Here is a 27,191-nt window from a genome sequence, read left to right as displayed (position 1 = left end):
ATATTTCATAATTGCTAAGATGAGGAATATATGGGGATATCTGTCTACCACAACTCCTCCTATCTCATCTTCATCCTTTCCTATTTTTCAAAGCTATCTAAAAGCCAAACTATATGGAATGTATTAAGATCTGTAAGTAACTTTTACCCTATTTTTCCTCAGAGGTTAAAAGGTCACTAGCTCCAGACTGATTTGGGACAACCAGTTATCCATAGTTTCCTAAAAAAACTATTTCTCAGTCCTTGTTCTTCTTAACACTACTTGGGAAAATATAGCTGCTCATTTCTCTTCAAGTGGGGATTTAAACCTTTTTGGAAAAATGACATTCTGATTTCAGAAAAATAGGGCATAGGGGCTTGGTTTAATAACTTCAAGCCACACTATTATTTCAGCTTAAGTTACATTCACTTTGCAATTCCTTTTAAACTTTGAAAGAAAAGAGGCCCAAACTTCTGAATTTGGTTCCTGTTCAAGTACTAAAACAGCATTATACATTTACATAGCTTTTTTAAAGAAACAACAGAAGTGTGCAGTTGTGTACAAAGGTTCTTTGTAAATAAGATATAGAAAAGGATTGCACAGGATGGAGCTTAGAAAATAAAGCTTTATAATAAGCTTTAGATATGAGAAACATGTGAATGTGTTAGTTTGCTTCTCTATTCAAAGATCTTTTTTTTTAAAAGCTAGATATTTAGGGTAGATCTGTGTTCAAAATTTTTGTTAAATTTAACCAAAGGTCACATAATATAAGCTATTCTACAATGTCAATATTTTTATCAACTTTTTAGGCAACTTTTAAATAGATTTTAGTAAAGGAAGTTACATATTTCATTCTACTAACTGTAAATATTTATTTAAGTTGCATAGTTACAATTAACTATTTACAAACCAGATGTTTTCATTATTTTGTGTAGGTATGTTGATTCAACTGTATTTATAATGGCTTCCTTTTACAGAATATAATACAAATATATTATTAAAATGATCTATAACTCAGACTGATGTATCTTTTGAACTTTCAGCTGATTGTTTCTTTGTTCACTCTCATTTTCAACAACCAAAGGGCCTAAAATATGGTCTCCAACCCTGAGTCCATGGACTGGCACCTATCTACGGTATGCCAGAAACCAGGCCACACAAAGAAACTAAGCCTCATCCGTTGGATGCAGGCAGCACATGAAACCACAACCCCTCTGGTCCGGCAAGAAACCTCTCTCCATGGAACCAGTCCCTGATGCCCAAAAGGTTGGGGGCTGCTGGCTAAAACGTATTTGGGGTTAAGATAAAAATATTTATTATGCTTGACAGAAAATGACATTGAAAGCTATGCATTTTAATTAAAGTATATACACACACACACACAAAACATACATATATATTCATTACGTGTATTATACACATACACACATACACAACATATTCTTTCATTAAAATACACAGATTAAATATTATAATAAATATACACATATACTTGTATATGTGTATGTATATGTACGTGTATATAGAGGTACTCGACTTACAACAGTTCATTTAGTGACTAATCAAAGTTACAACAGTTCTGAAAAAGTGAGTTATGAACCTTTTTCACACTTACAATCGTTGCTGCATTGCCATGGTCACATGATCAAATCCAGCCACTTGGCAAATGATTCATATTTATGATGGTTGCAGTGTCCCGAGGTCATGTGATCACCTTTTATGTACTTCTGATGAGCAAAATCAATAGGGAATCCAGATTCACTTAACTATAGGTGTGTTACTAACTTAAGAACTGCAGTGATTCATTTAACTATGGCAAGAAAAGTTGTAAAATGGGGTAAAATTCACTTAACAAATGTCTCACTTAGCAACAGAAATTTTGGTCTCAATTGTGGTCAGAAGCTGAGGATTGCTTGTAAACATATGTGTGTGTGTGTTTATTTCTAAAACAGGTATAAGCTGTGACTTTCCATAAACACCTCTGCAAACTATTTATGGACATCATACTTGCCACTGGGATACTGATGAAGACAGTGCATCTGGAAACATTTGAAAAATGAGTATTTCAAAAGACATTATAGGGGATTTGGTTGGCTGGCTAATAAATGCAATGAAACACACACACACAAATATAATGTAGATAGGTTTAATCCACTGAATATTAGTTAATATTCATTATTTTTAAAATGACCATGCTTTATTGGCTAAAAACTGAAAATCACTGGGCAATCATATAACTCTGATTCGATTCCACAAGAATCTCTGGGCTCCTTCAACATTTCTGTTGTTTTGGCTTATTCAATCTTCCTTGATTTAGAGATTATGACTATTTTTGGAGGGAGGGGTGAAATTTAGTAAATAGTATTTTCTATGAATTTACCTTCGTAGTTGTCTACAGTGGAAAAAGAAACCTACTGTCCCACTTAAGAGGTATTTGGTGAAAAAGACAGACTCAGAGGAGGAACAGCACATTGAACCTAGCATTCTGATAGTGGTTATCCCCTAAAACCCCCAGGACAATGTTTAATGCTATATAAACAAGGGAAGGGGATACATTTTAAAATCCTGCTCTGGTTCTCATAACACACACTGAAATATTTTTCTGAACATTTCTAAAATGAATTAAAATACATTACGTTAACAGAAAAAATATACAAATGATACTCCTTGTATTGATATAATTAAAGTAATGTCCAATTAGAAGTATCACATTGGCTAGGACCATTTTGATAGAACTGTAGTCTATCATCCTCCAAACTGTCTCCATAGCTACCCACAGCTGCATCTTAAGGAAATGTGAGCCAGCGAGTTCTTCTTCATCACTTCAACTGGGCACCCTGCCATATGTTAATGGATACATTATTAGGCTGCATAGTCTAATAGTATAATACCGCTTCAGGTTTTGCGTAATAACAATTATCTCTGGATTTCTTGAGTAGCATTTATTTCTAAAAGGGTTATAAGCTGTGCCTTCCCATAACCACCTCTGCAGACCATTTATGGAGAGCATACTTGCCACTGGGAATTGCACTGTAGTTATAATCACAAGATTCCAATCTGGCCTAAATTTAACCATGCCACCCAAAAAATTAGTACTGATCTAACATTGTAAAATAAATTTGCTATAGTAGAACTTAAAGCAAAATATTCAGCAACAGCCAGTGACAGAAAGATAATTCTGGAAAAAGTAATAGCTTGTGGGTTATCTATGAACGTTGTAACTAATTAGAAATTGCCCATGTTTAATCCTGCTGATTAAGCTAATTCAAGTAATAGGGAATATCTGTCCAATCAAGAAAGATTTATCATTTTATTTCTTAAAAAGTCTTTTCCATGTTAGTTATATACTAGGAGGATCACTGATACATTATAGTGAATATGCAAAGCACATAGGACAAAACTTTCAACAATTTTCAATTGTTTGATTCTCTCTACACAAAAAAATAAACCTAATGGAGTAATATATTGGCTCCAGGTTGAGAATGTTTTTGTTTTGAAATGGAAGAATTCATTTCAGAGATCATAAACTACAGTATATTCTGTAGAAGGCTACTTCCAAAATAATGTATTCCCTGATGAACAAGAACAGGGGTCCAATGTGGAAGAGTAGAAAGACCAAAACAGTAGAATATACTAGTATCCCAGTTATTTATGTAGTTATTCATGAATTGTGAAATGAAGATAAAACTGACAACTGACAAAGCCAGAAATATTGTCAAAAATGCTTTTGAAAAAATAGATAAGAAGTACCAAATCATTAAGAGCCAAATGATATGCAAAAGAAATGTCACTGGAAAACAGTCAAATAGAAACTTGATATAAAGTGCAAGGAAGTCTCAGCCCCATCAACAGTTGTTCCTACTATCATAGCATGTTCTAGCTGATAGATGGTCTATTATGTGGACCATCTATATAAAGAGTAATGGGTACCTAAGGAAAAATAGTACCCTTTAAATAAGTGAAATGAGTAATTATATGCAAAATGTGGATATTTTTCTAACACAACTTAAGCATATTTATCTCTTCATCCCCGTTTGTACAATAATTTGAGTCTTGGAATGTTTTCTCTCTATTAAACTTTAGAACAGTGATCCCCAACCTTTTGACGCCACGGCCCGGTACCGGCATCAGCTGGGCACCGCGGCCAGTGCCCAGCATGGGCCGCCATCTTTGATGAAACGCGTGCTTCCGTGAGCTTTCTACCCGGAAAAGCTCACCGGAAGCACTTTTTCTTGAAAAAGATGGCGCGCCCAGCAAGCCACGGACCGGTAGGAGTTGTTCCGCTGACCGGCCGGTCCGTGGACCGGTGGTTGGGGACCCCTTGCTTTAGAAGACTGCCTTTCTTCATATTCGAAGGAGACTGATACGAGTTCTTAAGCCTGACAAGTCAAAGCATCACAAAATCTATTCCATTCTCAATTAAGTCTTAAAGACTGTCGTTTCTGTTTTTATTTTTATTACTGGCAGGAAAGTAATGCATTACCTCAACCTTACCTTTAATTTTTGCCTTCCCCACATAATTATTCAACAGAACAAGGACATCAAGATATGCTGCTCTAGTCACCAGACAAGGATTTTGCCTAGAAACAAAGTCAATAGCAAAATTTAAACGACTTATACTTTAACATTTTATTTTTCTTCTACTTGCTTTGTTCTGTCTTGTCTGGCCACAGTATTTAGTTTATAAACAAGTATGTTTGAGGTAGGTAAGGTTTACTTTTATATACTATTATGTTTCTGATTTTATTACAAAATTAAGAAATATATGTCTAAATACTTAAGATAAACTAAAATCTCTGCTTAAAGCACAGTGCTCTCCAACAACCCTCCTGCAACATTCCTTTGTTCTTATTTATCATTACCATGCAAGGTTACCCTGTAAGTGGAACTAAGTACCAGACATACATATATGTCAGGACCAGATCACAGTTGTATTCAGAAGATCCAATTTTGGTATTCTTATGGAATTGTGTGAATAAGTTGAAGGCATCAAGTATTTGGTTCACTATGACTATACTGGGGAAGCCAGACTGACTTTAACAAATGTATTATTACCTTAATAAACTGCAGTGATTAACTTAACATCTGTGGCAAGAAAAGTCATACAATGGGGCAAACCTCATTTAACAACTGTCTTGCTTAGCAACAGAATTTTTGGTCTCAATTGTGGTTGTAAGTCAAGAATTACCTTTCCTTACTTCATAGATTTATAATCAAAGACAACCACGACCAGCCAAAAAATCAGAAGAGAGTAATAAACCGTATAATGCAAATAAATTAAACAGTATAATAAAAATAGACTGGATAAATTGCTCCAGTACAGTTGAATTATCGTTTGTTCTTTAAAGTCCAAAACTTTCTAATGACAACAGGAATGGAGCTGAATGAAGAAAATTTGAATAAAAAATGAAGAATTTGAATTTCTGGCCATCCAGTTCAGTCAGTAAGAAGTGGATACTAAAGGGCTATACATTAGTTATCATAAAGACAGCAGTTGAGTAAAATGTGGGCAACTGGCTCAACAATGGACTCCAAGTAAACAAAAAATCACTCCAAATATAGAATACATTGTTGTTAAATCTTCCCCCTGTTAAAGTGATGAAAACCTTTGTGGACTATATCTTTTATAAAACAACACTGCCTCAATCTGACTGTCCTATACTTATATGTATTTGAATATTACTTTGAATTTCTTGCTTTTAATGAAATGTGACAGGACAAGTTTACAAATAAATTTTAATTATTTATGGAAATTGATTGTAAGTAATGTAAATTTTGTAATGGTTTTTGTTCATTTTTTATTGTCTTAAGTATAAAAGGAAATATTGATTTAGTTCTTGGAAATATATAGAGTCAGACTAATGTTTATGTACTGATTTTAAATTTATGAAGCAAAATTTCTCTTGGAAGGATTTAGGCTTCAAATACCCTGGGATTAAAGACATATATATTTTGTCTACACAGCTGGTATTACTGCTAGTTTTATTCCTCAGAGAAAGTGGTCTCTGTTATTGATAAAAATAGACACTTTTTTTTTTTTTTTTAAAGAGCTCTTTCCAAAGAAAAATATATTTGGACTAAAAATAGGTGCCAGGTTTGAAAAAGATTGAAATATTCCACTCTAATTTACTATGTTAAGCTAAAGCATCACAGATTTATATTCTAAGTGATGGTTTTCCTCTTATTAAAATAAAAGTCCAATCCCAACCCCAGTGTAATTCCACATAACTGGCAATATAGAGTGACTCATTTATCAGAAATTTTAATTGTCTCACCAAAAGGCTCAGGCTTCCTGGTTCAAGATCCAGTAGAGGCAACCACTAAGATGTATTTATTTTTTATTCAAATTTAAAACTTAAAAACCACTAATTTGCCTCATAGAAGGACTATAGGCAGTGTACAATATTAAAACATAAAAACTGTACATAACATTTGGACAAGAGGGAAAGATCATTACAACTCAACATTCAAAGTTAATTAAAAGGCAGGATGAGCACCTTCAGGCTATAGTCATCTGTGAGTCCTAATAAGATGCCAGAGCCAACATATTTCCGAAAGGTCAGAACGGCGGGGACCCACTTCCCCTCTAGGGAGGGGGGGGGGGGATAGAATGTTCCAAAAGGCAAACGCAACAGCAGAGAAGGCTCTCTTCCTGGACCCCACTATTTGGAATTTAACTGATGGGTTCTGTATCATATTCCTCCCTGCCTGACTTGGGCGGGATGGGCTGATGTTATCTAGAGATTTAAAGATCATAACCAGCACCTTGAATTCGATTTGGAAGCAAACAGGCATCCAATGCAGCTCACAAAGCAGAGGTATTACATGCATCATTCCTTGGATACCTAAGATTGCTCGCATGACCACATTCTATACCAGCTGAAGCTTCCCAATACTTCTCAAGGGTAGGTCCATGTAGAGCGCATTGCAATAATCCAAACAAGAGGTGACCAGGGCATGAGTGAACACATTGCCAAGTTATTAGCAATTATGTGGTACCCTCATTTACTATTTGTCTTACTGCACATTTCCTATTTGCTTTTATTTTTATTGATTTGTGACTATAAATAAATTTATTTCATTTTTGACTTACCTATTTGCCAACCATAGCTTGCCACATATATTAGTGATAATGTTGCTCAAACCCTGATGAAAATCTGAATTAGCCCTCTGTTTAGATTCCAGATAAGACTGTAACAAATGAAGGATCTATATTTAAAAGAAAAAGAAACAAAAGTTGAAGATTACTGTTGGAATAGTTTTCAAACATTTCCTCCCCTGGATTTGGATTTTGCTAAAAACAAAACAAAAAAACAACCCTTTAGTAAGAAGTACTTAGCCGCTTGGAGAATAACCTCCAAACATCTACAGAAACAAATTGAAAATGGTTAAATCTAAAGATACCAGTACTTCCTTCATCACTGTATTGTGTTCTACATAGTGCTCTATCCTCTAATAGTCTACCTGTCACTGAATTAACTATTTTTAACCACATCATTTTTCCTTAAACAAATTAAAATGGTAACATTGTAGTATATCCACAACAAGATAATTTGCACCAGAAAGGGAGGAAAAACTGTATTATACTATACCTATCAGAGAGGCAGCATGCATGTATAGTCTGTGTAAGTAAGTGATCTTAGGAAAAAATTTTATAACATTATTTGGTACTGTATAAGTGCTGTAATATTTCTAATTACTATGTCTTTTTTTCCAATGGAAATAATAGGAATTGTATACAGACATAACTAATCTCTTCTATGACGGTCACTTGAATCTAATGCTTGACATACATGTGTATAACTAAATAAAAAAATACATGTGCATTCAATTAAGCATATAGGACATCCTTTTTTACCATACTCTCTATGTACAGCATGTAGTAAATCTGCACATGTGCTTAAAGAAATTTATCTTAATACAAGAGAAAAAGGAACAAATTAGTTGTTCTTTCTATATTAAAAATCAGCAATGTTAATAATTTTCAAAGCATGTGAGCATAGTGTAAGAATAGAAATTATCTGCTCCCATCTGCATATTTTTTAAAAGAAAGCATAAAGATATACTTGATTTTGGTAATCCTGAGTTATACACTGGTTAGAGGGAGAATTGCAGAAATAACAACCAAGATAAGGGCTTAAAAGTACAGTTTTTATTGTTAAACTTCTGTTTCTTCTGTAGCTGCACTATTTCAAACTTATTTATTTACTTTTTTTATTTATTTAGTTTATACAGCTATCCGTCACAAGTACGTGATTCTGCAAGATTCAAAGTTCTTTCAAAGTTATGAAACATAAGAGTTCACACAAAATTAAAAACCTCATAAACTTTCTTTATAATGCAACTGTTTTCAAGAGCAATGTTTCCTAGACATTTTAAAAAAATATTTAGATGAAATGCCAGGTTGTTGAATGTGTAAGTAGGATTCATGTTTGCTCAGCATACTTGGAAAAAAGAGCAAATATGTCTTCCTGAATTATAGCAAGCTATGATTTGAGTTTTGAAACATCAATGTTGTCTTACTGTTACACCATCTAGACTGCATGGATTGTAGTTTTTCATGAAAGGTTGAACATTTCAAATGGCTAAATACAAAAAAACGTTACCACTCGTGAATGGAGTTTTCAATAACAACAACCCCTTTTCTGGAACTTCAGGGGAAGAAATGGCAAACTGGAGTCAGCTCTGATAAAAGCTGACTTTGACCTTTTAAAGAAGCAGTAGCATCTGAGGAAAATCAAAACGTAAACCTTCTCTGTTGCAGCACCTCCCCTCTGAAATATCCCTGGCCCCAGGTGCATCTTGGCCCCCACCTTGGCTATGTTCAAAAGAGCTCTGAAAACTTGGCTCTTGGGTTCAAGTGGGTAGCTGGATGTGTGTGACTATCTTAATGGTTGTTTTTTCTTAGTGCATTTAGGATTTATTTATTTATTTTGCTTTAGTATAATAGTATAATTCTTTTTGTTGCATGTGCCCAGCATTATTGTAGAATTGGATGGCCTTATAACATTTCTAAAATAAATAAATGCACACAGACATTTAAGGCCAAAAACAGCTACACTGATTTTACATTTACTAAACAATATTTTCTACATCTATATCATGTAGAAGAAGTATCTTTTTGCTTTCTTAAAAGCCATAACAAACTATTTCTGTAAGCCACCTCAAGTCACTATGGGCAAATAGGCACCAATATAAATTCAATATAAATTCAATAAATAAATAAAATAAATGTTTCAAAACGTATATGAGAGAAAACTAACGAAAATGTATTGGAATATAAGCACAAAGCCAAGTCTAAGCACATTAATGAAATAAAATTTGTACTTTTTAAAAAGTATTGATTTTTACTGCCTTTATCATCTTAAGGAAAGCCTTAATACAGGTAGTCCTCCACTTATAACAGTTCATTTAGTGTCTGTTCAAAGTTACAATGCCAATGAGAAAAGTGATTTATGACTATTTTTCACACAAATATGACTGTTGCAGCATTCCCATGGTCACATGATCAAAATAAGAATTTTGATCAGACATTTTGGTAACTAACTCAGATTTATGATGACTGCAATGTCCTGGGGTCACAGTGATCACATTTTGTGACCTTTTGACAAGCAAAGTCAATGGGAAAGCCAGATTCACCTAACAACCATGTTACTAACTTAACAAGTGCAGTAATTCACTTAACAACTGTGGCAAGAAAGGTAATAAAATGGGGCAAAATTCACTTAACAAATATCTCACTTAGCAACAGAAATGTTGGGCACAATTGTGGTCGTAAGTCGAGCATTACCTGTAGTGGCTCTAACCCATATTGAATGAGTCACTCCACTCTTGTAACCCTTTGTTGAGTGCCAGCTATGATCTAGATCAGTGGTTCTCAACCTGATCTCTACCTGATCATGATTATGATGATTTGATTTATGATTTAAATCTTGAGTTAAGTCTTGGGGGTCCATGACAGAAGTGGTTCTGACCAGTTCTGAAGAACTGGTAGCGAAAATTTTGAGTAGTTCAGAGAACCAGCAAATACCACTTTTGACTGGCCATGCTCCCATATATTCTCTGCCTCCCGAGTCCCAGCTGATTGGCTGGCTCTTCTTTTGTTGCCCTGCACAGGAGAACGGACCTGGAAAGCAGGTTAGTGGGGTGGGGAGGAAATGGGATTTTGCAGTAACCTTCCCCCAGGAGTGGGGAGGGAATGGAGATTTTACAGTATCCGTCCCCTGCCACATCCACCAAGTCACGCCCACAGAACCGATAGTAAAAACATTTGAATCCCACCACTGGCCCATGGCCTGTGGTCACAAAATATATTTAAATGAGGTCTGTGGTAAAGAAAAGTTTGAGAAGCACTAGTCTAGATGTCTCTTCTCTCTGTTCATTTCCCTCAGCTCCTCCCTGAACCACAGGGAATGATGGGATCCATCAGAGGGAAGAAGCTGAATGGGCAAAAATCAGATCCAAAGCTCTGTCTGCACTCCTATTAACAAGCAGCAACTAACACTTCAGATGAAATTTATGACATATAAAAACTGACCCTTCTATAAATTAGACAAAAGTTACATACTGTTCCACTACGCTTGTGAAACTTCTGCTTGCATATCATTAGCTTGTATACTAGAATCAAATATAAATATTCAAATTTCTAACTTAAAGACTGAAACAATTTTGTTCAGCTCAGTGATTGTTGAAAAAAATGTATGTGAATAAACTAAGATCACTCTTATGTTACACAATTTCAACACAGAAATTTAACACTCTGAAGAATTCCATATACTTTAGCAACTGAAATGGATACCATATAAAAAGTAAGTTGCAAAACAAAAATGCAGCACTAGTAAAGGTGAAACCAAAACATCATAGTTTTATGTTTTATTTTGAATTCAGGCAGGCTGACAGTACTACGTAATATATTTTTCTAACAACAATCCAATAGTTGCACTTGGCTCATGGCTTAGGATCTAATCAAATATTAAATTTGATGTAAACAAGAAACATTTATATAAATAAATGGAATGCCTCCCTGAACTGGCTAAAGAACAGTGATGAGCTTCAACACATTTGTCTAATTTGGGAGACTTTTGTTTGTAAGCATTTTCATATCTGTTGCTTACTGAATTGATAATTCTGTTGTTTCTCACTTCCAGGAACAGCATGAACAATTTCACCAGATTTTTACTGATGGTCCATCTGGGAATAATCCTTGTACCAAACTTTACAGTCTGAACAAATAATTAGTTAATGCCAGTTCTTCTTCAGTTATTTATTAATGCATTTCTTTTCAAATTATAAACTTACTAGAAAGAAAGCCTCTAACGAAATTCAAACCCTGGGAAACAAATGGGCCACATAATAACATTTACTATAACTCATCAGATTTTTACCATATGGATTTGAACAAGTCTATTTATAAATTTTATTTCCCATCAGGCTAAGCATGTCAGCTTGTAATAACATATTAATGTTAATGTTTTCCAATCATTTTCACAGTGGCATTTAAACTGCAAACGCCTCTGCCAAGGTAAATCTAAGGGCAAACTGAAGGCTAACTACATAATCAAAACCAGCCTTAATGAGTATTGTGCTAACAAAGTGAAATAAATATTAAGGCTAACTGTAGTACATAACAGCATTCATTTTGTTTTAAAATTTCCACAGCATTTTTATTATATTTCCAGAACTACCTGAAAATCAAGTAATCTCATCACAGGTACTACATTTCCCATTTGATAAGTGGCACATAAATTGCATGCATCTAATGCAAAAAAACAAAAGCTTCCAAGACTTTCAAACTTGAAGACTAAAAAAATGTTATTATTAAATGTTTCTTCTTCATCATCATTTTTCTAAAACCAGGTTGAGTATTTCCATTTGGGAAAGAAAAGTAATTTAGCTGCACAGTAGCACTTAATCCCTTCCTATATGCACAAGTTCATGTAGGATGCCATCATTGCTGGCCACTTTTATAAGATGCACAAACAGCCAAAATATCAATTCCTTAGCTTTACTGTAGCAAACCTAAAAAAACAAACAGCAGAGACTCATGGGATGAAAAACATCCTGGGACATAATCATGACATTATTTATACACCATCATAGATATATGCATATCCCAGTTTGATTTATTTATAAAATGGATGATTCAGTGATACTTTTTGTGCAGTAGCTGTTTAAATATTAATGTCTTAGAATACCTGACAACATATAGAATTTACCTCCCTGATGATACAAGACTGCATGTAAAAATTTAACAACAAAGACAATAAAAGGGTACATCGCCATAATTTTTATGTTTTCCTCTCAACTTGACATTAGTACTCTTTTTTTTTCAGCTTCAAAGGAAAGCTTATCTTGGTCAATAAAATTGAACTATAAAAAAGAGCAGCTGCAAGGAAGGTGCAATGAAAAATATTTAATGATAGTGGTTTTTCTGCTTTGATGTCTAGATATTATAACATTCATTCATAATATCAGCCTTTATAAATCAGCTATGAAGAAGTACAGGTCCAATATTTTTGCCAAGTCAAATAACAAAAATACATGATTAGCAATATTCTTATTTCAAAAGGCCAAGGAAATTAACTGAAAATTCTAGTACAGAACTTATTAGTTGAAATTGAAATGCATATTATGGGGGAAATGTCCACAGATGCAGTCAGATACCCTAAGATACTGAGCAGTCTTCATATATAATTGGCTATTTTTGCATTTCACTTTTAAAATTGTTTTACCTGTAAGACTATTTCCTACCAATAGGACAGTGAAGGAAATTAATTATTGTGATTTGATTTTTCCATACTTTTAGTTGTTAATGTTTTCAAAAGCAGTCATGGTCCTCGTTGTGACCCATTGGTTAGACTGGGCCCTTCTATGTCCAAGTGTAGCTCTAGGTCCCTCAAACTGCAGACCCCAAACTAAGCTGTAATAGTAACTTTATACATTAAAATTGAACTTCTCTGTTTTATTTTCATGCCCTCGCACATTAAGTTTCCTATGAGAACCATTCCTTACTATCGTGGGAAAAATAATCCATATGAACAGACACACACCATAAAATGCTGCTGCTTTCCTAAGCAACTGCCAAAAAATAGAAAGCAAAACTTTAAGACAAGAAAATGTAGGAAAAGAGAATGAGAGCCTAACCATATGGAGCCAAGAAGAAATTTAAATAATTGTATAATACAAATAAAATCTAGGCTTAACTCCATTACAATTTCAAGGAAAACTCATACCATCAATGTGCATTCCATCTTTTCTCCAAATTATATAAGCCTCTATATACTTTGCAATCATACTTCATGCAACTCTACAATGTAGAGCAAAGCAATATTTTCAGAGTGTCTGAAAAGATTCAAAATATACACCTTCAGGAAATTCAGAAAAAGGTAATATAAAGTGTTCAGGGTCATGTCATGATAAATAACAATAACCCTTGGACTTTTATACCACATCATAGGGCTTTACAGCCCTCTCTAAGCAGTTTACAAAATCAGCATATTGCCCCCAACAATCTGGGTCCTCATTTTACTGACCTTGGAAGGATGGAAGGCTGAATCAACCATGACTCAGGATTGGTCAGGATCGAACTCCAGGTCGTGGGCAAAATTAGCCTGCAATAATCACTTAGCATCTGCTGAAATACAGGTCCCAATATCCCACCCAATTGGCCATGCTGGTTTGAAGTACTAAGAATTACTGTTCAGTAAAAATGAAAGCTGAGATCTCCCTTATCCTTGACTTAGCAAAAGGTACAACAACCGAAATGACTCATAAATCTTTGATGTACACTACAGTTATTTTTCTTAAAAGTAAGCTTATATGTTGTTACATTGGTATAAAACACATGCATTTAAAATGATAGATTCACTTATTAAGTTACAGTTCATGCATATTTATTAATTTATTTTGATAAATTGTAAAAATAACAAGAGTAAAACAATGAAAATGAACAATGGAAGTACAATAATATGAAATTAAAAAGATGAGTGGAGGGGGAACAGGAAGTGCAGAGGGAAGGTAGAGTTAAATAGTTAGTCTAATAGCCACTTTCATGATAAAGTGCTTTCCTGTTTGAGAATGATCATGAATCATCTCTGAGACTTTTTGCAAACTCAATTATTGGAAAAAAGTACGTATCCCATTTTTAATATCTTGATTATGGGAATTATCCTGATTTTTAACAGTTAATCATAAGTCTTCCTGTTTTTATCAATTTGGATATTACTCTTTTGTGAATATGTGTTCACTTCACTGATGCTACATTATGTAAAAAGCCAAAACTCACTTGTAACAGTGTTCCATGAACTGCATTCTGCTGTATACAAGGATCAGTGCTATCTGGAAGGCCAGCTAACAAAGAAGACACTGTCTGTGGCACCAAATTTAGCATAACGAAGGGAACAAGGGCTCTTCCAGCCAATTCCCGTGAACGGTACACAGGAGAGTTACCACATCTAGAAGTCAGGAGACAGAAAGGCAGAATTTTTCAGTTCTGATGCATACATAAGGTATCTCAAGAACAGTATTTATAATGAAATATTCAAGAAAATATTTATGCAATCCTTACAAATGCATACATTCCATCCTAAAATGATCTGTGAAATGCGTAAATGGTTTATATACATAGCACTTACCTTCTTTGATAAACCTTATCAGATATGGGGCTGATAATAATAGCTTTGTTTTGAACCAACTGGAGCTTTTTGTTGATTTTAGTTTGCATACTTTTTAGCGTGCCACAAGATGGCACTACTTGAATTGCATTTTAATTGTTTATTTCATTTATGTGAATTATACTCACCTGAAACCTATGCTTTTCACCAGAGAGATATACTGGTGACTAATATACAAAGAATCCCTTTCAAAGTGTCAACTTAAGAAAAATGCTTATATCACAAATCCCACCTAGCAATAAATAGAAGGCACCGTGATAAAGACAAGTTCTAAAAAGGCATGGCAGCTGACCTAAGTTTAGCTAGGCAGATTACACCAATTAGAAGTAAGGGGAGGCAAAACTCCCTTTTAAGTGGTATTTTTATTGTAAAAGTAATATATGATACAGATATCCTTACAGCCAAAAGAATTTTGTTTCCTGTGAAATGGGCACAGAACAAGAATCCCCGTAGTTAGTACCTGCTGTTGAGTTGCTATTGATTTCCTATGTCGGACAGCATAGAACAAAAAATAACTCTGCTATTATCATTCTACATGAAGTCTATCTTCTACCATATAATAATTTATTTATATAATACAGATAGTCCTCGACTTACAACAGTTCGTTTAGTAACCATTCAAAGTTACAACAGCACAGAAAAAAATGACTTATGACCATTTTTTACACTTTCTGACCAGAAGTGCTAATCAGCAGGTTCTGACCAGTTCTAGAGAACTGGTAGCAGAAATTTTTAGTAGTTCGGAGAACCGGCAAATACCACCTCTGACTGGAGATTTTGCAGTGTCCTTCCCCTGCCATGCCCACCAAGCCATGCCCACAGAACTGATAGTAAAAAAAAAAATTGAATCCCACCATTTATGACCCTTGCAGCATTCCCATGGTCACGTGATTTACATTCTGCTTGACAAGTGGTTCAGATTTATGATGGGTACAATGTCCCGGGATTATGTAATCACCTTTTATGAGCTTCTTCTCAGTACTATACAACTTCTGAAACTGTGATCCTTACTGGTATGAGATACATGTGCTCCTGATATTAGCAGAAGAAAGAAATTCTGCTTGCACCACAAACACATTAGAAAATAGTCACTAAAGTATGAGGTACATGTTATAATGCTAACACAATGTTGCACTTGCTTTAATATAGGCATTCTTCCAATTCATTCATTGGCTTATTTGTAGATGTACATACCACGTGGAAAGAAAATGAGCAGCTTAGCAAAAGGATTAATTAAAATAAATAGCATTTTACCACAACAGTGCAATATAATTTATCTTAAAATGCTTCCATGTTTAAGCTATATTATCCCTATTTATATTTAACAGGTTCTTGTAGATGTTTCTTTTCAAATACAATTAAGTCTGACATGATTGCTAATGTTTAGTTTCTAATTAGCAGTAACTGTACACTCAAGAATGCCATTTTTTCTCTTCACAATCATTTACAAATGATGATTTCCCAAAGGAATCTGGCTTCGGTTCAGGAGAAAGAATGGAAAATGGGAACAGTGCCAGTGTTTGTGACTGCCAGATATTTTGTCAAAAGGTACTTTCCAAAAGCATGATTCAGAGAGCTTTTTTTCATAACCACTCTAGAGCTACATTCCACTGTATTTAATTGCATTAGTCTCATTTCACTAACATAATCAAATACACACTATAAGTCAAATAACTTGATTTAGTCTTTTATTAAAGGGCGTTTTTAAACAGAAGCATGAGCATTCAGAAATCTAAAATTATTTATTACATAATGGCAAATTAAATGCAGGTGTGAGTATAACAGCATAATGTATTAAGGCAAAACTAAAATAATTTCAAATTAAGTGCTTAATATGCAAACACAGAGCTATATAAAACAGTTCTTTATTCCATATCATGAAATGCCTCTCACAAATATCAAATTAAACAATATATGGCACTGCCTGAATATTTTTCCTTTTTTTTTCCTATGCCACTTTTTTCTCATTCAGTTCTATTCCCAAGCTCAGTTTACTGAGTTTATTGATTATAAACTTTTTCTTCTAGAACTACAAATAACCAAGCCAAGAAGACAGAAAGCTTCTTTTTCCATGCATGTATTTTGCCTTTCCCCCAAGAGAGGAATTTACCCTAGACCAGTGGTGTCAAACTCAAGGCCCGTGGGCTGCATCTGGTCCATGGGGTGCTTAAATCCAGCCCACCGGGCCGGCCTTGAAATAGCAAAAGACCGGCCTGTGGTGCTTCTGGCGGCCAAAATGTGGCACAGAGGGATGTATGCCCCCCCAGCACCCCATTTTCGGCCTGGACAGCCTCCTGCAGCACCCCGATGGCCAAAACAGGGCACAGGGGACAGTCAAAATGGGGGCCAGAGGGCCATAGAGCCGCCACATCCCATTTTGGCCGGCAAGGTGCTGCAGGAAGCCATCAGTCCCATCTCCATCCCCCTCGGTCGACCTGCATAGGAGAACTACAATGCTGATCCGGCACTCAAAAAAATCCAGTTTCACACACACACACACGCCCTAGTCATATGAACAGGTCCTGTACAGCTACAGACAAATTTGCAACTTACTATAGATTGTTTTAGACATAATCAAGTACTCATTTCAATTGTTTTTTTACTATGCCACCCATCTCATGGATACATTGACTCTGAGCAGCTTACAATAATAATTCCTTCTTTATGTCAGACAGAGGAAGATACAGGCTGTACAACCTTTTAAATTTATTTCCCAAAATGAGATTCCAGCCATACAAGGTTGTGAAAAAGTCCCTACGCAACTACCTAAAGCAGTGTTATCTTTTCACAACAGTTAAATGACAATTAAAAAACTGAATGTGGGCTATTCTTACTAAACACATTTAAAATTTGCTTGGATTTCTTTTTTAAAGTATCTGTTGAGGTAATTTCCCATTAGGAGAATGAGCGCATACAGGGAGACGTATTTGAGAGAAGTGTTTGAATAATACACACACAGCACACAGATACACTGTACAGTAAATGTAGGTTTTACTTCCAGAAATGTTTAAGCAAAGTTCAAACAAGCAGTCCAAAGTCATTCACAGGTAAGTCAGTCAGTTTTCAGTCCAGGGATAATCCAATAACAAAGTCCAGTGTCAAAAACAGTTCAGTATCAGACTTACATCAAATCCCGGAATAGCAGTCAATTATGAGGAACCGCCAAACTCTCCAACAGAAAGAAACAGAGACTCACTCTCTTCTGAGATTAAGACTAAGACAACCCAGGTTTCTGGCTCCATCTTATGGCCGTTTGAGAAACCACACCCAATTACAGTTTTGCATTTTCTTAAAGATACAGTATTAAAATGTCTATCCTGGTTTATATATTGTCCAACCCAAATAGCTGTTAGGTGACTCACATTCCTAACATTATCCATAACTTCTTGGGGGGCGGGGAGTGAGGTTGTCTCTTTCTCACTGATCTGGATGAAATTTAGAGAGATGCTAGATTATTACCATGTTTCTCCAACAATATGCCCTCCCCAATAGGAGGTCCCAGCATGTTTTCTAGGCATAAGTTGAAATTAAGCCCCTCCCCCCAAATTTAGGCCTATTTTAAAACATGCGAAATAGGGGGGAGGGTGGGGGGAACTTGCCATTAGGAGCTTCCTGCAAGCAGCCACACCTCACCCGCTCCTAATGGCCGATCATGGCGGAGTACGGAGAGCTCCCTACCTCCACCAAGTGTCTTTGCTGAAGACCCGGGTATGGTGCTGGTTGCAGGCCGGGTCAGCGGGCGGGCAGCAGCAGGGCACTTTACATCACAAGACCTTCGGTGCCTCCATAGCTTCCACAGTTCCCACCAGCGCTCGCGCCTCTCTCGCCAGCGCCATCTCCAACAACAGCGGCAGCAGCGGCAGGAACCATGGAAGCTACGGAGGCAGCTTCCCCACCCGAGAAGCGGCTGAAATGCTGCTGGTGGAGGAATGTGCAGCCCTCCAAACACGGCAGCGGCACGGGCAGAAGGAAAAGCAATGGCGGCGGACAAAGCAGCAGCAGCGGGCGCTGAAGGTCTCATGATGTAAAGTGCCCTGCCGCCACCACAGCCGACATCAACGCCGCTGCCGCCCGCCCACTGACCCTGCCTGCAACCAGCACCATACCCGGGTCTGCAGCAAAGGCGCTTGGCAGGAGTAGGAAGCCCTCTGCGCTCTGCCATGATCGACTGTTAGGAGTGGCTGGTGGTGAGGCATGGCTGCCGGTGGGGTGCTCTAGGCAAGGGTGCGCAGGGGGGAGAAATTAAGGTCGTTTTTTTGGGGGGGTCAAAAAAAAAATAAGACCCAGCCTTATTTTCTGAGAAACACGGATTAAAAGATGAAGTGTGCCAAATTTCAAAGAAACAAGCATGAAGTTGGCACTGAGACTATAAAATGAAAGTTGGAGCCCCCAAAAAGTACAGAAACCAAGAACAGTGTAAGCAACAAGCAAAGTCAATTGCATGCAGCACTAATCAGGAGAGAACTTGTAGCAAAACTATCCTGGATTTTTTTTATCTGTATTGTATTGTCCAATCGAAAAAGACTCATTAATTTTAAAGCACAATTGTTTCATCTCTATTAGGATATTAGTTTCAATAACTTACAGGGCAGGAAGGGAGGAAGGATACAGCTCTCTAAATACAAGCCTTTAGTGAAGTGGACTGGAGAAATACATTTTGTTATTTTCCAGCAAGGAATTCCACCTTTTGATTGCTCCTGTATTCCCCTCAACTCTTCTTTTCAGAAATTACCAGACATAAATTTATCGACTAAAAGTAGAAAGAAAAAAAGGCGTCACTGCATAATAGTCCAGCAGATGTAAACAAGTCATAAAACTTCAGGTTGGGTTGCCTATTTTTGCTTCCGTGTTATTAAAGTCACAAAGAAGTCATTCAACAACAGTGTATCTGATTCTGGAGTTCCTGTCTGTAAAACATACTATTTCTTTCTGGCAGTTCACAGTAAACATAGGAAATTGTTTGAATTGTCAAATAAAGTCTCCCAAGAATAAAAGGTGCTAGTAGCAACCATGGTTCCTTCATGTTAAAAAATACCAACAATAAATCTAGACTTAACAAGACTGGATTACAATGAAATCTCTCTATGATCTTTCTTCTCACTGAAACTGACTTGGAAGGTTTTTCTTTTCCTCTTAAAATTATTCCAAAGGGACTTAAAGTGAATAAACAAAGTAAATCAGACAGGCTTTATCATGCAACACCTGGAAATTCTTGAGGTAAAAGCATAAATGTTGTAATGAAGTAAATGTTCTGTTTGTGTTGTCTGCATTTAACCTTTGCTTTGTCAGAATAAACTTTAAAGTATGTCATGCCTGAGCATGAAAAAAATAAACATATTGCCCACATAAGACTTCCCTGAAATCCTGGTAGCCCTGAAAAATCCTTCTGTTAGCTGAAGAAATATGTTCTTCTCCTTAAGATGTCTACATAATACATAATCAAAACAATATATTATATAGATGAAATGCACACCAAGTAATTTTCTCTATTCATATCTCTGTAATTTACAATTTATTTCTCCTTATTCAGAATATCCTATCAACCTGATAAAAATCAGGTGACTGTCATGTAATAAGGCTGATTGGGATATAAACTCTACTTTCAGAAGCAGTAGGCATCTCCATATTTGTGTATGGACAACACAAATGGGAAAATGCTTTTTTGCTTACCTATCTAATTTGTAAAGCTTCCTGACTCTAGAAGTCTTATTTATGGTCTTCCAACTAACTGGTGAATCCTGGTCCAGATGAGGAAACACTTTGATCCAAACCATCTCTATATATTCTTATTTAGATAGTATAATTTTATAATACAGGAATCTGTAATAGGATACAGAGTCTGTTAGAGAAAAAGAGAGACAGAGAAGGCAGAATTTAATTTCTCACTGCCTTTGAACCTAGAAAACTGCTGAGATATACCACTGCTTCAATAACTCATTTAGCAAAGCCAGAGCCAATACAATCTCTTTGGTAAAGGCTGGCAAGATTTTTCTCTAAAGGGCCAGATCTAGCTCTCCTCCGACTCTGCAAGCATGACTGACAGGTCTGCAAGCCAAGGAAGATGGTGCCAGTTCACAAGCAAGGATGCCACTAATAGCCTGCCACCACTGACATTCCAAGCACTCTGCCCCCACCCCTCAGTCCCACTCTTTGCTCCAGGAGCTTAGCTGAGCCCTGATAATCTGTTGCCCGCCCACCCATTCTATTCTTAGCTTGAACTGCTACAAAAAAAGCATGTGGAATTCTGGGAGTTGGTCTACCCACCTTAAAGTTGTTGAAGTTGGGAAACACTGAACTAAATGTTTATTGCATTTCACAAAGCTCATTTCTACATATCAATATGAGTTCAATTAGTTTTGTTTTGCAATTTGTTAAAACCATATGGAATTCGTTACATTTTTTTTCTTTTTTAAGTATTTCATTGGTTTTCTTCACAATAAAGGATAATTCTGCCAACATGAGGCTATTTCAAAACTGATATAAAACAAACTAAAGCAATTGCTTTCTTGTTATAGCTATTTTATTTATGTCAACAATACAAATATAAAGTACATGAGAACCTTACTCAGTAATAGGTGACTTTAGGAAAATGTTTATTTAGAGTGACCAATGTTTTCCACTGAGGAAAACCCCAAATATACAGATACAAAGCAATGAGTAACAGTGAAGTTCATTCAACAATATAGCCAAGTTTGAATGTGATTATTCTCTTTTCCAATAGAAACTAAGGTTTAATAAACAGTGGAATGGACTAGATGAGATTGACTCTTCCTCAATGGAAAATCACATAGTCTACATCAGGGGTGGGCAAACTTTTTGGCTCGGGGGCCGCATTGACTTTTAAAATTTGACAGACGGGCCAGGTCAGCACAAGATTTTTTGGGAATCGCCCCCCTTCCCCCCTCTTCTCCTCCTTCCCCTCCCTCGGAGGCCCCTGAGTCAGGAGTTGCTACCGCCGGCGCGGCTCCGCACGGCTCCAGTCCTGCGTTGCCTCGGGAAGGGAAAGGCAAAAAGGAAGAGCCGCGGCGGTGCTTTGCAACGGGACAGGGCAATAGGCCACGCCCAGCGATTTTTTTTCAGGGGCGGGCCGGATTGGACAGACCAATGGCAGCTATTTTTTCAGGGGCGGGCCGCATTGGACAGACCAACGGGCCGGATGTGGCCCGCGGGCCGTAGTTTGCCCACCCCTGGTCTACATTTTGTTTCCCATTAGCTCATAAGAATTTTAAGCAACAAACACAAAGAATATGTTATTTACTCCTGATTAAGAGCCTTGTAATTGCTCTTACTAACTAAGAATATTAAACATGTGTAGCACATTTTATTAAGAGAACATGGAGCCTGCAAAAAGATCCATCTTTTAAGATTAAATTTCAAGGAATCTGACTTGGCACTCTCTACTGTTATAACTTTCCCCTTCCCCTACATAAGAAGGTTTATCTTGGAGGCGAATAAAAATAGGACTATGCAAATATTCAAGACAAATATATGAACCATTGAACCACAGACATTCAAGCTGAACTAACTAACCCCATTCGTTTTCAAGTTAATCTTAAATGGGATCACTTACTGTATTTCTGACTCTCCATAATGAGCTAAAAAAACAAAATGCAACAGATTGCAAAATCACAAAATTACCATTGGGAATATTTTGTATTACATACATACACACATACACACACACAGTTGCACTTGACTCAAACATACCTATTCTACCTGGCACAATCTTAATTTACTTTCTATTTTTAAACAAAATAAAACAGATGTCAAGGGTGATGCTATTTGCACATTTCTCAAGGTGAGATATGACTTGCCTCAGCAAACAAATAGCTAATCAAGTTACAACATCCAAACCCACAGTCCATATTTATATTTCTATCAATATTGACCAAGTTGAAAGGATGAAAACCCCATGTTTGAAGCATAACATCATCTAGTTTCAAGCCCCTTCATTAAATATTGGCTCTGCCACCCCTAAAAACTATTTAGGTAAAACATCTTAACTTGCTTTAAAAGCAAAAAGTCATGATTTTAAACTGACAAATTACTAAACATTTATTAACATTGTTTAATTATTTCCTTTACATATTTTATAACCTCACAAGGTTGAAAATTAACAGCTTTTGCAATGTTACTTTTGCATTACTTTTAATCAAATATTACATATTAGAACTAACACCAAGTTGCCCTATCAAAATATTTTTCCATTCTTTCTTAATGCAATTTATGAATGAGCTAGTGTGTGGCATAAGCTATAGATTATGACTTAATGATACACGTCATCTGCCTCTTGACAGGAAAAAGTATATTTTAGTCCCTTTGCTCAATGCTACCATTACACACACACACACACACACACACACACACACACACACACACACAAAGAAATTGTAGCAGGATTCCTTCTCACAGCCATACAGATTACCCTAAACATTTGGGACTCTTAGGATTCTCATATACAGAATGAGAAAAATGATATCAAGATAATGGGAAGTGATATGACCACTCTATGTTGCACTTCAGTTCTGTGTCTAGTTCTAGTCAACACAATAAAAGGATACTGAGGAACTATAGTTTATAGAAAACATACACAGATCAGTTAAAGGAAGCTGATATGTTTAGCTTAAAGAAGAGAAAAGCTAAGCACAGATATGATAGCAGTCTTCCAATATATGATGAATGTATTACAGGACAGAGGGGATGAAAAAATTCTCCATAGCACTTGTGGGAAAGATAAAGCTTGTGAGTGGAAGTCAACAGGGAAAGAGCCAATCTTGAAAGTAGAAGAAATTTCCTGACTACAAGAACCATTAAGCAATGGAACAGCTCCATCACCCGAGGTTTTCAAGAACTGATTAGACAGCAATTTGTCTGGAATGGTCTGAGGATTCTTACCCTGGGTAGGATATTGAACCAGAAGCCTTTCTCAATCCCTTCCAACTCTAGGATTCAATGATTCATAGTATTGAGTGGGGAACAGTATTTTTAAAATATTGTTTATTCTCTATTGTTTCTGCCATTCTATATTTCTAATTGCCACTCTTTATTTAACATTCTTTCTCTCTTAAGCAATTGCTTGATCTTTTGGTATTGCTTGTTTTTTTGTAATGTTTTTAGCCTCTTTGTACACTGTCCCCAATTATTCTGGGATTGAGATTCATCAGAAATTAGTTGAATAAATAAACAAATGAAGGAGTGAATGAATTATTGCTTCATGGAATTCAAAGGGGCTATTTCAACACCCTGCTCTATACAGGATTTCAAATTAAAGTAACCACAATAGATGGCAATGGAGCCCCACTTGAACACCATCCAACAAACAGGAGCCAACATCATTATGTTATTCTTGTTAGTTGCAAAGTCATGTCTGATCCATCGTGACTCCATGATTCTCCAGGAAGGCCTGGAGGACCATGGACAATGTCCTCTACCATCCCCTGGAGTCCATTTAAGCTCACGCCGACTGCTTCAGTGACTCCATCCAGCCACCTCATTCTCTGTCATCCCATTCTTCTTTTGTCCTCAATCACTCCCAGCATTAGGCTCTTCTCCAGTGAGTCCTTCCTTCTCATTAGGTGGCCAAAGTATTTGAGTTTCATCTTCAGGATCCGGCTTTCTAAAGAGCAGTCAAGGTTGATCTCTTCTAGGACTGAGCAATTTGATCGCCTTGCAGTCCAAAGGACTCACACCATAGTGTCTTCTCCAGCACCATAGTTCAAATTGTCAATTCTTTGGCTCTCAGCCATCCTTATGGTCCAAACTTTCACAGCCATACATTGCAACTGGGAAAACCATAGCCTTGACTACACACTTTGATGCCTCTGCTTTTTAGTATGCTATCTAGATTTGCCATAGCTTTCCTCCCCAGGAGCAAGCGTCTTTTAATTTCTTGGCTGTAGTCCAGGGGTGGGATCCGACAGGGTTAACTACCTGTTCGGTGATTTACGAGGGTGATTTACAATGTGCTTCCCTGCACGCTGCACACGCACGCCTGTAAATCGTCATCAGCATGCTGTGTGCAGAGAAGCAGCCTTTGAAAAAGCTCCCTTTTCCTGCTTTTTTTAACTGCAGCTGTGCCTCGCACCGCAGCTGAAGTTGAAAAATCAGGAAATAAAGGTCAGGTAACAGCCCGGGTGGGCAGAAACATCAGCAGACATAGAACCGGTTCTATGTCTGCTGCTCTTCAGAGCTACCGGTTCTACAGAGGTGGACAGAACCGGTAGAAACCCACCCCTGCGGTAGTCCCCATCTGCGGTGATCTTAGGGAACTCAGGAAAATAAAATTTGTCACTACCTCCATTTCTTCCCCATCTATTTGTCAGGAATTGAGAGGGCTGGATGCCATGATCTTAGTTTTCTTAATGTTGAGTTTCAAGCCAACTTTTGCATTCACCTCCTTCACCCACATCAAGAGGCTCTTTAGTTCCTCTTCACTTTCTGCCATTAGAGTGCATATCTGAAGTTGTTGATATTTCTCTCGGCAATCTTAATTCCAACTTGTGATTCATCTATCCCTGCCTTTCTCATGATGTGCTCTGCATGTAAGTTAAATAGGCAGGACGACAGTATACAGCCTTGCCGAACTCCATTCTCAATTTTGAACCAATCAGTAGTTCTGTGTCCAGTTCTCACTGTTGCTTCTTGGTTTCTCAAGAGACAAATAAGATGGTCTGGTATTCCCATCACTTTAAGAACTTGCCACAATTTGTTGTGATCCACACAATCAAAGGCTTTAGCATAGTCAATGAAGCAGAAGTAGATGTTTTTCTAAAACTCCCTAGCTTTCTCCATGATCCAATGTATGTTGGCAATTTGATCTCTAGTTCCTCTGCCTCTTCGAAATCCTGCCTGTACTTCTGGTAGTTCTTGGTCACATACTGCTGGAGCCTAGCTTGTAGGATTTTGAGCATAACTGCTAGCATGTGAAATGAGTGCAATGGTGCAGTAGTTTGAACATTCTTTGGCATTGCCCTTCTTTAGAATTGGAATGTAAACTGTATTGGTTATTGCTAATTTTAATCAATAGAAGACCAATATCTTTTTTTGAAAAGGTAACGCCTATAGCAAAACCTACAGCAAACAATGAATCGATCAAAATAAATGCATAGTAAACCAGAATTAACCAGCATTTAAAAGAGATGTCAGAGTGCACACAGTGTGACTAGGTGCGACAACTCAGGAACAAATACAGCATACGGTCTGTATTTACATATAGTGGTTTTATCCCTACAAAAGCATATACACATACAAGTACTTTGAAACAGGCCTTGAACAAACAGCAATCAGTAATTAGCTACACCACGGAAGCACATATGGAGAGAGAGATATGCCCTCACAGGGTCTTCCTTATAAGACAGCCTCTTAAAGTGGTAGCAGTCAAATAACCCTGCTGCCTCATTGCTACCACTGCATCATCATTACATCATTACAGTATTATAGCATTACAACAGTTCACCAGCTGGTCAGCTATTAAATCACCATTACCCTGACAAAAGATAGAAATCCACATGTAGTAAAAACAGAGCAAAACTGCTAACAACTACTGCAAGGGCATATAGTGTTCCATGTGCTAGAGAGACAGAAAAGTAAGAGGAACCAACCATGTGATATTTACATTATGGTAAACATGCTCACATGTGGTATCTACTAGATTAAAACACAATTTTAATATCATAATGAATAAGAGTCATCTCATTTAATAAGGAGAACCAAATGATCTTACCATACAAACTACCAAGACATGCGACTAAAATAATTTATGCATAATTCATTTAGAACACAGCAAGTTTTAACTCAATTTTTACTAAATGAACATTTCCATGTGGAGAAATGAAAGTATTCAAGATCTAATTAGAAATGGTATATCCAGTGCTTTTTGTATGTATATATGTATGTTCATTAGGAAACCCTGAAGGTCCGATTTTCTACCTATATTCATTCATTCATATATAAATATATGAATACATATATAGAAAATTGGACCCTCAGGGTTTCCTAATGAACTAAGCTAGATCTTGGCCATTTCTTTTCTTGAAAGGCAATGGGACACAACTGGACCTTCATACCCATCATTGCTATACATAAAGTAATCGAACAGGCAGGAAAATAACTGCAGCACCTTAGGTACTTTACTGCAAAATCACCCTTTGTTTAGCCTCTCAGGAAAATTAATCTTCTCTTTCACTTTTGCCTTTTGAAAAAGCACCTTTGGGACAATCATGACATGGATGTCTGAGAATCTCCATAGACATGCTACATTATACTTACATTTGTTAAAAAAATTAATGTTGTAAATGAATGCATGAAAACACTATTTTAAACTAATAATACTTTGCATAAGAAAATTAACCAGGAATTTTCTCAAGGAAAATTAAGCATTAAAAAATGCAACTTACCTCAAAATAAGAGGAACAAAGGAAGCCATGCTAAGGGCAGAATATGTGCCATCCATTGGTGATGGATACAGCTTACTCAAGACCAAGAGCAAGAGAAATAAGCCTGGATGAAGCTTCAACTCTTTAGTTTTACTACATGAAAATA

The 27,191-nt window shown here is 36.6% G+C and overlaps 1 protein-coding gene across 2 annotated transcripts in view; it reads right to left on the bottom strand.

Moving 5' to 3' along the window:
* The window catches only part of THADA (THADA armadillo repeat containing), a 116,855-nt gene that overhangs the window by 27,003 nt on the left and 62,661 nt on the right, over positions 1-27,191 (bottom strand). For both annotated transcript variants that reach the window (XM_026683399.2, XM_087962937.1), the window contains 4 exons: positions 27,047-27,178; positions 14,264-14,432; positions 7,073-7,188; positions 4,474-4,559 (listed from right to left, as the gene is read on the bottom strand). In XM_026683399.2, the coding sequence (XP_026539184.2) occupies positions 4,474-4,559; positions 7,073-7,188; positions 14,264-14,432; positions 27,047-27,178 (503 nt within the window). The remainder of the gene's footprint in view (positions 1-4,473; positions 4,560-7,072; positions 7,189-14,263; positions 14,433-27,046; positions 27,179-27,191) is intronic.

Source organism: Notechis scutatus, chromosome 1 (genome assembly GCF_049901735.1).
Source record: "Notechis scutatus isolate UNSWTSFEM ecotype Mainland chromosome 1, rNotScu1.2, whole genome shotgun sequence".
NCBI lineage: Eukaryota > Metazoa > Chordata > Lepidosauria > Squamata > Elapidae > Notechis > Notechis scutatus.
This window is presented reverse-complemented; position numbering and strand designations above follow the sequence as displayed.